The following is a 12,952-nucleotide window of genomic DNA, read 5'->3' on the forward strand; positions in this document are numbered from 1 at the left end:
AATACTGAAGAAAATGTAGGTGTTGACTTTTCATTGTAATCTGTACAAAAACAGTAACGATTTTAATTCTTGTAGTGTACAAACATACACAGAAGAACAAGACATTGGATAATAAGGCTTTGCCAGGCGTTTATTTACTGGAGATTGAAGAAGTTTTGCGGTCTCTGAAAGGGTGCTTTGTCCCACTGCTGCTACTAATTTTGTACGTTTTAATTTTAGGTAATTGAACAGGGACATAGTTAAAGGCATGAAAACCTGGAAGTCAGAATTTTTGGGCCACCCCTTCTATCTTTTGAAATTAATAAAATAGGATCTGTTTTTCAGCTGGTTTCATTCTCAAAGGCAATAGGGTTGGGCTTATTATTGCTACCATAACTGTCATAGAAAGATTCCCACATTTTTTTTAAATTTAATAGTGATAGAGGCATAGAAAATTCATTTGATCTTATATAATGTTTTCATGGTTAATAAGATTTACATATGACATTTTTGTATGATTAAAAGTACTGGAATTTCATTGCAGTAGACATTAACTCCCGTGATTGAAGTTAAGCGAGATTTTTTTTTTTTATAGCTAATCAAGAGTTTAACTGCCTCTGGGGCATTTTAAGAAAATGTTATACTGTACTTAACGAACATTATACTACAAATAAGAGTGATATTTCTGTAATTAAAACAGTCTGGATATTGCTTAATGAATGTTTTTCTTATCTTAATGTATAGGCCGTAAGGATTCATGTAGTTGCCTTTATTAACTTGTGGAGTTAGTTAAAAAGCTGGTTAAAACAGTAAGTCCATATCAGGTCAATATAAAATGCTTATGTAGGGATTTCATTGCTCTTATAAATCTGACTAGTTAAAAAATAAACACAGATGCTTGTTTGTGCCATCCTGCGCCGTACTGCAGTGTAGTATTTCTGCCTGTAGACATTTCTAAAGTATTGCCTGGAACACCGCAATATTTGCAGGTGTTCTTCTTTATCGTCTGTTTTGGAAATATTTTAAAATTTGCACCACACTGATATCCAAAAGCAGGCAGGGATTGTTTTCCAATTAGTATAGCCACATTTGCTGTTGAACTAACAGCAGTGTGTGTTCGTTCTTTCTCCTGTCATACTACACCAGCTTTGATGTAATTGACTTTTTCTTTTGGATGTAATTGCGATGTATTTTAGATTTATGGTTACACAGACTGTTCTTCAGCAATTTCATATTTACTAATTGCTTGCGGAATTTTTCTTCACTGCTCAGCTGTTTGGCACAGAATCACACTAAATAAGTTCACTTTAATAGAAAATAGTTCTTCAATCTGAAATGCTTGGCTAAACATAGATCATACTTTTGCTTCTCATCGTACTCTGAAAATAATATGCAGTTTATTTCCCCATTTGAAAACAAGTTCCTTTATGTTGTTAAAAAGATGTTCACCAGCTGGATTGCATGTGCAAGTCTCAATTTTGCAAAGTCTCTGAGCCAAAAAAAAAAAAGAAAAAAGAAAAAACAGAAAAAAGAAATTATGAGGCTGGTCTACGTGTAGCCTAAGAACACAGGGAAATGGAAGAGTTTCAGAATTAATCCCCAGTCCTGCAGGCACTTAAGCACATGGTTAATTGTAGGTGTTTGCCTAGTCCTTTTGATTTCTCTGGGTGAAGCACATGCTTGAGCAGGTTTTCAGGAGCGATCCCAAAGTGCAGAGAAGACCGCAATATTGTTTTGTTTTCCCTAAGTAGTAAAAATGTCTGCGCTTTATTTAGTAGCGTAATTTGCATACCCTTCTAAGTAACTGTACAGGAATCACTGAGCTGTTGGTGTTTGGCAAGTGTGGAATGCCGTAAATTGCAAGCCAACATAAAATATGGCCCATTTAGCAAAAAATTCTCAGAAGTACAAAGGAAACCTCATTTTGCAAAATCTCCCCACCACAACAGAAATTAGAATAAAACTGGTAATAAAACATCAGAAATCCTGAAAGACACCAAGCGAGGGGAAATTTTCTTCCTTCCCATGGCTTCCTCTGCACCAGTATATCGGTACTCATTTTTCTCTACTCCTTTGCTTCATTTAAATAATATCAGGCACATCTTCAGTGTAGTTTTACCGTAAGTACATCATGAATCAGAACTAATTTTAGGGCTGGTCTGATCTTCCTTGTATCTCACACCGCATATATGCATTTCTGACCTGCCCAGGCTTTGGTGCGAGCAGCTGCACCATCACTCACCAGGCAGGAGCTGGGCTTCGTTGAGGTTGATTTTGTCAAGCACATATTTCTTATTTTACATGGAATTCGTTAGCAAGTCCTTTACTGTTCAGAAGCTTTAGCTGTTTGGGCCTCAGACAGTAATCAGAGTAATTAGCACTTAATTCTTGAATCCTGATCTTGCTCTTGGCCGCGCAGCTCTTTCCACACGTACACACGGTTGGGTCAGCGGCGGCACGGGGGAAGAGAGGGGAACAGTGGAGAAAAGTGGGGAGAAGCATATCCAGGGAGAAACGAATTCTGTCCAAATGTTTGTATCAATTTGTGTGTGTACAGGGACGTGGCTGGGTGCACAACATGTGCATGTGGAAGCGTTGTGACAGAACTGGTGACAAAAAAAGTGGCCCAGGATGGGCTGGAGTGGAGAGTTCAAATTGTTTCCCTTAGAAGCAAAAGTGTTTTGGTGGTGACTGTCCAAAGTGAGCACCTCCTCAAAATTCAACCTTTCTTCAGTGGTTACCTGATTCATATAAAAGTGCCACCATTATTGATTTGCACTTTTTTTGTATTTACTTCCTAAGGCAAAATTCTACTTCGTGTGCGCTCTTACAGCTTATTGGTGATCCTCCTAAACTGGAGAATGCTCAACCTCAAAATCTGTGTTTTTTCCTTGATGTTGCACAGCCCTGAGCGTACTTGGTGCACTTTGGTTTGTACACACCAGAGATAAACCAAAACAAATCATAAATCAACGCCATGCATCCAAAGTAATCTCTTTTTACTTTGCAACGCACATCTTCAAAAGAGCAATTTTATGTGCAGTCTTTTCTGAGCCTCTTGATATGGTACTGAATCGTCGGTTTTATTGTGGGATCTTTTTGTTATTTAAGAATTGCTGTAATTTTATTTTGCAGCTGCTAGTTGCAACTCTGTTAAAAAAATGTAATACAAGAGATTCTGTCAGGACGTCATATGGCTAAACGAAATTTTTGAAAATCTCTTTAGAGTGTTGTCGTTTACTAAAAATGTGAGTAAAAAAAAAAAAAAAGAGAGAGAAATAACATTAATTAAATATATGAAACCTTTTAAAGTGTACCTAAAGAAATTAAAACTTCAAAATGTCGCTATCTGTAGGAAAACAGGGAAGTGAATTGTTATCTTGGTTACACCTTCCTTCGGTGAGCGAGGCCTGGTGAATGTGTCGCGGACAAACACAGAATTTTTCCATGGCCTGTCCGAGGTTTGGGTCTGCAAGGACAGCGTTAGGTGTCCCCTGGGGCTGGGAACTTGGCTGATGATGCCCAGATCTGATGCCCAGTCGAAGCGGGGCCGGCGGCACGGCCCAGCTGTGCCATGTTGGTGTGACAGGCCGCCCCGAGGCCACCGCGCCGTGAGGAGGGAGCAGGCTGTGCACGGGGCATCATCACGTGCATTTGAGCTCCCCAAGACAGGACACCAATTAACCTTGGGTGATGGCAAACGCATGCAGGCACAGACGGGCTTTCTGCTATCAGCAGCCTGTTGCCATGAGGAGCAAGCAGCCCTCGTGGCCCTGGCCCATTATTTAAATCTCTTTTTTTTTTTAATTCCCCTATTAAATCGAAGAACAGTCACACTCGCATCTTCCTGAAGCCCAAACTATGTTTGCTGCTGTGAAAATGCCAGACACTAGTAATCGGAGAAGCCGATAAAGGTCCTCCCCATCCTCCCCCCCCCCCCCCAATTTGGCCATTCTGAACTGAGAAGAAAAGCCCCATCTCCAGTCACAGCAATTCAAGCCATGGTGGAGCTCTGAGTGAACCAAAACAACGGGGTCAAACGTGGTTGAAAGAACACGGTGGGGTAAATAAAAGGTCATTTTTTTTTATTTTTTTTTTTTACGTTTAGTGCTGGTGGGAGGAGAAAGTTTGGTTAACTATTTAACCTGTGATAGCCTTTCATCATTTTATGGCTTAGGGGTCCGTGATTTTAAGCCTTTGTCAGTAAGTTACTGGTTTGCTCTCGATCTGTGCCCCAGAAAGGCTCTGGTTTCCAGTTACAGGGCTTACATTGGTTTACTGGAGATAGGAAAAATTATAAGTAGCAGCTGAAGACACACGTTTCCCTAAAACAACTCGCCAGCAACTTTTGCTGTGATACTCAATGTTTAAGCACTGCACTGCTTTCCTCTACTGACTCTTCTCCATGTCACAGTTGTGTTCTTTTTTTTTATCAGTGGGGTTCTCCTTCCCTGTGTTATTTATCTCTGTTTTTGGGGTATAAAGCTGTGTCCTGCCAGCTGGAGCAAGCGCTGGCCCAGGGTCCTTGGCAATCCCCCTCTGCACCTCTGCCTGCTCTGGGCTCTCCTGCAGCAGCTGCTCCCCGACCCAGTCGGCCCCTTCGGAGAGCTGGAGCACGCATTGCAGAGGGTACGACTTGTCCTTTGCTGAGGGTTTCTCAGCACTTCTCTGCCCCCCTTCCCCATCACTGGATCCCTCATGACTTTGTGCAAATGACCAGGTTTATTTTTTTCTCCTTCTGGAGAGCTGAGAGAGAGGATCCTGCTCCCGTCGTGGCTCCTGGCATCTCACACCTGTATAACTCCATCAGCTTCAAGGGCATTAATCTCGGCGGTACATCGCTGTGAGATCATATCGGCCTTGTTGGGGACTTTAAAAGCAGACAATGCCTCTTTCAAGGCGCTTTGACTCATCAGCAAAGCTGCTTTTCAAAAGCCCTAAACCACGAGACCTGCTCGCCCCTGTTTGCCGGAGCAAGGGGCTGCTGCCTTGCCGCTAAGGAGGGAGAAAGTGGATTTTTAGATTTGAAGGATTTCTCAATTTTTTTATTTATTTTTTTTTCTTTTCTTTGGAGCATCAGGGAAATGACCTCAGTGGTTTGGGAACAAAGGAAGAAATCAAAATGTAAAGCAGAGCATTTGATATGTTGAAAAGCCGCAGTTTTTATTTTAGCATAATTGGATCACTGCTAGTAGCAGTTGTTGGGTAAAGCACCTTAGCGAAGTTCTGGCTTTATTCAGAAGTAAATATCATATGTCTTCTCTTTTAACATAAGCCTTTTTTTTTTTTTTTTTCCAAAAAAAGCAAAACTTACCAGTTTACCTTGAATTTCTTTCCCCTAGGAAAGCGCCAGGCTTTCGGAGCCCCGTATTCTGGCCGCAAAGCTGGTGAAACCATCTTTTGTTTTCCGCCCGAGAAAACGTTAGCATTTTTTCACATGTTAACTTTTCAACAATTGCGGGGAATTTGTTTTTCTTTAAAAGTGCGGTCCTTTTCTTTTTCCTCCCCTTTTCTCTCTTCTTGATATTTTTATTTCCCTTTTATATGGAGACTTGTAGATTTTGTCACTTCAAACGTTAGCTGTTCCTCCTCTTTTCTTCTGCTTTACAATACACACTAGGAGATTTTTTTTTTGCATATTCCTCCCCTTTCTCTGTGAGATATTGTCGTTGACCAAATTTAAAACACTACAGTATTTAGAATCCCCGCGGTGCCATTTGAAGTATTTGGACCTGGAAAATGCCCCAAGCAATAACTACCTGAATTGCTTTTAATTACACAATATAGCTGCATCATTTTACTTCAGATTCTTTTTGATTGATGCTGTAAGGCAATTGTAACCATGGATGATGGGATTAAGTGCCTCTTGAAGTGACTTTAGCTTCTTGTGGGAACAAAGGGAAAGAAGAGAACACTTAGTCCCTTTTGGAGTGAACAGCCTTTTTTCACTTGCTATATAAAGAAATACAATTAACAAACATTATCCCCAGAGGTGAATTGAAATGTACATGCAGACAATAACTGCTCTTGACTGCAATTAGACATATATGATCCGAGGTATTTTGGCCATTCATTAGTGCTAATTGTTTGAGAAACAAGCCCACAGAACAAATGATTAAAATGTTAGTGCCATAACCAGGATTATTAGCATGTGTGATAAAATGCATGCGCTGCAGCTGTACCAATAAAACTCTCGGGAAAGTCGCTTTGATTTGACGAATGCTTAGCTCGGTTGTGAGCTGGTCGTATTTGCACAAGGCCTGCTGATGTTTATAACAAACAACTTCTAGCTTCTTTCCTTAATTAGAAAGAATTACTATGCAAATTGGGGTGCTTTGTAATTTCCCCGCAACTTGCCTTTGTCTTTGGTCAATTATTTGTGCGTGTTTGGGAGCTACTCCCTAGTAAATCAGACATAGTAAAGCCGTTATATTTAATTTCTTATTTTTATTTTTATTTTTTCACACATCAGACAATTAGCTCGGAGGAGATTTTGAAATGTTAGCTGTGTTGTGTTCAGTGGGGTCTTAGATCTTGGGTCACTTCTGTCCTTCTGCCACCCTACCCTGCTGGATATCTGGGATTGCGGTTATTTACCAGTTACAGCTCAAAAATGCACAGTGTGGAAATTTTCCTGCTTTTTTCATGGTTTTCGTTCAAATGCCTAAGTACGATCTTTAGAAACTTTTTGGCAACACTGTGCCAAGGGTTTTAGAAGTAGAGATTTGGCCTATCAAGTGATGGATATTTTTCCATGTGTTGGGCACGTGATGGTGTAGGGTCTCTTCTAGGATGACTCGATCTAGCAAACAAACATAGAGCAGAGGCTCAAGTTAAAGTGCTGATCCTGAAAATAACTGATGGGAGCACTTTACTTCCTGAGCTATAGGTTGCTGGCTCCAACGAGACGGCACAGGTGCATACAGTTCAGTAAATGTGTGAGCACGAGCAATGCTGGAATATGAAAATGCAGTATGCATCAGGGAAATCTCTGTAATTTTCAGTAGTTTCACTGGTTGCTGTCCCGCTGTAGGGCTGCCATTGCAAAGTGCAGCGCCTCTTAGGGATCGGAACAGTTTTGTTTTCTCCTTCCTGAGGATGAGCTGTTTGCTCTTAGGTGAAACTGTTCTCAGAGGATCGAAAGTAACTTTAATTTGCTAGCGACTTTTACATATTTGATGAAGACTTTAGTAGAGTGCTCTGTTTGCTGAAGAAATTTACTTTCAGTTCCAAGGCCCACAAACATTCGGCATGCTGCTGGATGCTGTGAATGAGAAGCTGCAGTAAAACAATTTAATGAGCATTACCCAATAGCCTAGTCCTCATTTTAACGTGCAGTGCTTAAAGGAAGAAACGTTGTCTTAGCAAATTCACTTGGCTTATGTCCATGTGTTTAGTTTTAGGCACAGTCAAGCTAGTTTGAATCATTAAAATACTTGCAGTCAGGAAACATATGCAAGATTTTCTTCCTCTTTACAGCATGGGGTTAATGATATAACTGAGATTGCAGTGCTGTTCCCTAACACTCCCCCCCCAAAAAAAAAAAAAAAAAAAATAGTAACCACACTGGGGATGTTTTCACTCTTTCAAAATAACTCTTTCAAAATAAAAGAAGAAGTCAGAATAATCCTGATAGTGTTTGCTACCAGAATAGCTAACTGTTAGTATGCTGAGTTTTGCCACTCTCAGTTTCCAAAAGGTCCATGGGCAAATGGACTTCTTAATAAATAAAATGGGCTTCTTACTCCACAATTCATTCATTGTAGACCACAAGATATGACTAGGCAAGGAAAATGCGCAGTGAGAACAGGGTTTTAAAATAATATTTGGGAAAATAATAGCACCTGAAAATGTTTGTTGCAGCCACACCTAGGTATCCTTGATGAAGAGCCTCGTTTTACACTCGCATTTCTAGAGCTCTTTGTTTCAAAAGGAGAAGATGCTGTGTTGGGCAGCTGACAGCAATTCCTCCTGTATTCTTCATTTTTGGTCACACCTCTTGAAAAAATTAGTACTTCTTTGCTAAAATGTTTCATAAGACTAATAATTTGACAAATTGACATATTTTTATAATAATCTGTGTCCTGAGAATCCTGAATTTTGGGCCCATGGGGCTGCAAAGCTGAGAAGGAGATACCAGCAGTTACCAGGTGGTAGCATCGTGGATTAAATCTACCAGTTCTTGAGGGGAGGCCACACCGCTGCCCCATCTAAATAGAAGATCACAGACCTTAAAGGTGACACCTGACTGAACCTGCTCTGTGGACACTGAGGGTTTCACCTACGTGATGCTCTGTGCCATTGTGCATGGTGCTCGGAGCAGAGTGGCCTCCATGGGGCTTGCAGCAGTGAAGGAGAAACTGCCCAACTTCTCCAACAGCCCTTGGAGAAATCCTGGGAAATGTGTGTGTGACAGGAGATATGTCCCCTCGGTGTGCTCTGAGATGATGGTTTCAGCCACTTTCATCAAGTTTGGGTTGGTGGGAGGCAGACAGTAAGAGTGCTCCAGCGGCTGCTTGTCTGTAGGCCATAGTTAACTATTAATGGACTGAGCTCTTTGGCTCCTTTGTGCTTCCAGCACTACAGGGTTGAAGCCATCAGAGAAAAAGAATGGAAACTAATCACTTTTGTCCCCTCATCTATGTTTAGTGAAGGACTGTGGACTTCTTTGCTGACCTCTGTGTCACACTGAAGAAAGACCCTCCTCTTTCCATTTGAGATAAACCACTCTTCCACCTCCTCCTCGCTCTCCCAAAGAGTACTGCTACAAGAAAATGGGATTAAGTGGATTTAACTAGCAGCCACTTGAGTTGCCTCAAGTTGTGTTATCATCCCCACTTCAATACATGGCAGGGGACGTGAAGTGTTTTGTGGGAGAGGGGCAAGGATGCTGCTTAGGAGAGACTCAGCACATGGCTCCTGGTATTGAGTGTCAGGACCTCCACTGCCCAAGTCTTGGAGCTGCTGCAGTTGGAGATGAGGATTTATTAGCAAGGGTAGCACTGCTGTTTGTAATAAATAGTGCATCGTTTCTCTTTAACAGCAAAGCTGCCCCATTGCTTAGGGTGAATTAAGCATTACCAGACGTACTACAAAGGTGCTTGGTTTTTGTGGGCTCATAAAATGGGTCCACCCAGGACATTGCAGGGACCTGGCACAGGAGATGGTTGAATAGTTGTCCTTTTCTGCTGAGTTAAAATGTGATAAAAGATGCCTTCAAATTTTTAACCCAAGACCTATACTCATCTTTCAGGGTGCCAGGCCTAGGGGAAGAGCGGATGCTTCAGCGAGGTTAGCTTAGAAAAGCAAGTATCAAAGTGGTCTGTCAGCAGCACATCACGTTGGCTCCAATTTCGATTGACTGAACTCATTTCCAGGCGTCAGAGAGGGTTAGTCGTGCCCACTGTGAAGGAAAGCTATGTGCGCACGTAGCCGTGTGTCATCCAAATGTAGCAACTTGGGCAATATTATTAAGAGGGGCATGGGAGAATGCATGGGTCCCTGACATGATGTGATAATGACATATTCAGTGCGGTGCTAGAAAAGCTTTGCATTATTCAAAGTGCTGAATAATATACATGATAATGCGTAATGGTGTTATGTGGTGGGATTATTTTGTGGTGGAAGTGACTTGTGCTCTGGATACGAAGGAAAATTGTATTATTTTGTCCTCGTTTTTGATGCAGCAGAATAGGCCTGGGGGGTACACCGTGAAATGGGTGGGAACAGGAACAGGCAAGGGCTTTTTTTGGAAGGCCAAGAAACACAATGGCACCATCTGTAATTTATTTCTCTGTGCTTGTAATTATGGAGCAAGGCTAGCTCCCTACTGCACTCGAGGGCAGCCTCCCCCGGCAGCCCCACTGCCTCCCGGCCCATCAGCCCTGCATCTGAGGTGGGTTGGCTGCTCCCTCACCAGGAGCCACCAGTGCAGGGTGGAGACCTCAGCAAACCTGATGACTCTAGACCATAATGATGCAACCCACTCAAGCCCTGTGGTGCCACGGCCTCACACTTGCACCCAAGTGTAGTGCATGAAGCATTTATAAATGCTAAAAGCTGCCATGGCCAACAGCCTGCTGATGATGCTGGTGAGCTCAGGAGCTCTGTCAATCAAGGGCTGTGCTGTGGGTCTGAAGGCTTCACAGAGGACACATTGGGATTAGTGAGGTTGCACATTACGTGGGGTTTTCATTCCTGGCGGTTCTCTTGTTTCCCTCTCCAACCATTTTGCTTATTTAAAATTTGCATGCAAATACGGTTGTTGAAATAATGCTAAGGTTGCAAAACCAACCTTGCAAAGCGGTGTTTGTTTTAACCAACACCCCTGCTTCATTCACAGCATGCCATCTAGCTTCTGGAGCACATGTGGCAGATAGCAGCCTCCTTGCTAAAGCAGCCCTGATCTGTTCCCCAGCATAGCCTCCAGCCTATAGAAGAGTTGTGACAGAAGGGGAGAAAAACCAAAAGCCTTTCTGTATTTAGTATTTGTCACAGTGCACAGAACAGGCAGCGTAATTAAGCCTACACGGATAATCTCAGACCTGGCATTTCTTCAGTTCTGGGTGTTAAAGTTTGCAACTTCTGTTGAACATAGTCATTTGGGGGCTTTATACTGTAATTAACTGAAATACTGATATCTCCCTACCTTAGATCTTCCTGAGAAATAAAAACAAACTGACACTATTAATGTAGGAAAGTTTCTCTTTTTAAAATATAGTCAATTATTCCTTGAAGCATTGTAGTCAAGAGTCTGATTTCACCATATCCTTCACAGGCTGAATTCTCCTCTGCCAGCTGGTGTTCCCAAGCTCAGTTACCACTTAGCATCATCTCACAAGTATGTTCCCAGGCGAGCTGTGCTGTACGTACCTGCGGATGATGAAAAAAAGATACGAAAAATCCCATCGCTAAACGTCGATTGTGCGGTGCTGGACTGTGAAGATGGCGTGGCTCTGAACAGAAAGGTAATTAAAAATTATCTGTGCAATACAATCAGCGCTAAACAGAATGTGTGGAAAAACATCACCTTTGCCTTGGGGAAGTGGCAACCAGAGAGACAGAGATAAATCTTAAGATACACAAAGTAAAGTCAAAGTGATAGGCTTTGTGGAGTTAGTTCACAGTCACCAAGTTGGGATTTTGTGGTTGAAACAAAAGCATCTTCAGATTGTGAGCAAAAGAGTATGGGTTTGGGCTTGAGCCTGTGGGTGTTTAGAAAGATTTACTTGTTGAGATTTTCAGAAGAAATGCCAGTAGGGATGTTTCTGAAGGAAGGAGTAGTTAGAACCCAAGTGCACCAGCATTTGGAGGGCGTTTTAGATTGAAGGTGCCGCAAGAAAGCAGTCAGAGAGCAGAGTGAGAAATGGATGTATACATGTACCAGTGCTAAGTTTTTGTTGATGTTAAATTCTGAAAGAGAGAAAGAACTAAATATGCGTTCAGATATGCTTGCTAGCAATTTTTGTTTTTAATATCTCAAAGTAACCATTTCCTTTTTAAAATGTTTCACATCTTAAAGCATGTATACCAGAAACTGGTTTGAATGTTTCATAGTGAAAAATATTTCTGAACTGGAACATCAGTTGGCCATAACATCATCTTCATATTTATAAGCTTTCCAGTTCGTTTTACAGTGCCTCAAACAACAGCAAGTGCTGTTTAGGGTTTGAGTATGAATGTGTTGTCCAGGAAGTTATGAAAATAGGTTTGAAAATTTTCCCATGTAATCTCAAAACTGTGTATGAAATTTTATTGTTTTCTGTTTTTTTGGGGGGGATTTAATGCTTTCCAGAAGGACTCTATTTAATAGTGCTCTCGTTAACCTTCAGGTCTTTACATGTATGTCAGAAAGAAAAAGTTTATGGGGTTTTCGTATATTTATTTTAGTTCTGAAAAGTGAAAATAGCATAGCTGAATGTTCATGCATACTGTTGAAGACAGTTGGAAAACATTTTCCAGTTGCTAAAATTCTGTGTGGGAGACTATAATTATATTTGCTGTCACAGTGAATTAGTATTGTTTAGTTCATACCTGGGAGGCTGCTGCTGTTAGATGACACAAGACACAATTGCGTGTTAAAATATTGCATTTTTAGGTTCAGCTTAATTGTATAAAAAAATCATTTAAAGCAGAAGCATCTATTTGTTACATAGGATGACAGCAAACCAAAATTTCTATGATCAAGGTGACAAAGTTGATAGTAGCAGTTTGTAAAGGGTGTTAAAATTCTAGCTCTGTTGAAGTGAAGGAGAGTTGTGCCACTGGGTAAAAGATTTCAAAAAAATTAGGAGAAAATTATGTAATACAAACTGGAGATGACAGATGAGCCCCTGACTGAGCTTAAATGCAAACAAGAAGCAGACAGGAGGTAGAAATGGAGGCAGGCTACCAACGAGCGACACAGAAGTGTTGTATGGGCACGTAGGGACAGAAGGAGGAAGGTCAAAGCTTGGCTGAGATCTAAACTGGTGAGGCCTGACCAAGAATGGCTACCACAACTATGTCAAGTAGCAAAAAGGAGAAGAGGAGAAGAAAGACTGGGGTAGTATGAACCCACTCCTCCATGAAACCTTTGGCTTTACTGTCAGTCTGCTCCCAAGGCTAAAAGGGCATTTCCAAAAAGCAAAGTTTGGGGAAGGAGCCACAGTAGAGGAGGATGAAGTCAGTGTCCAGTTGAATAATATGGTCCATGGGACCAGACAGGCCGCACTGGAAGCTGCTGAGAGATCTGGCTCGTGTCACCCTGAAGCTGCTGTCTCTCACCTTTGAAAGGCCATGGTGACTGGGGGAGGTTCCTGGTGCCTGGAGAAAGGCAAATAATGCTGCAGCCATCTTCAGAAAGGTTAGGAAGGAGGAACCAGAGGCCCATCAGCCTCACAGTCGTGGCTGGGAAAGTGATAGCACTGGTTTTCATGGAAGATATTTCAGAGTGCCCAAGGCCATAGCCAGAATGGACTGATCAGGAACAAAT

The 12,952-nt window shown here is 41.8% G+C and overlaps 1 protein-coding gene across 5 annotated transcripts in view; it reads left to right on the plus strand.

Moving 5' to 3' along the window:
- Positions 1-12,952, plus strand: part of CLYBL (citramalyl-CoA lyase) — a 155,043-nt gene that overhangs the window by 69,455 nt on the left and 72,636 nt on the right. For all 5 annotated transcript variants that reach the window (XM_084305992.1, XM_084305993.1, XM_084305994.1 and 2 more), the window contains exon 2: positions 10,757-10,946. In XM_084305992.1, coding sequence (XP_084162118.1) covers positions 10,757-10,946 — 190 coding nt within the window. The remainder of the gene's footprint in view (positions 1-10,756; positions 10,947-12,952) is intronic.

The sequence above is a fragment of the Netta rufina genome (genome assembly GCF_964035555.1).
Source record: "Netta rufina genome assembly, chromosome: 1".
NCBI classification, from domain to species: Eukaryota; Metazoa; Chordata; class Aves; order Anseriformes; family Anatidae; genus Netta; species Netta rufina.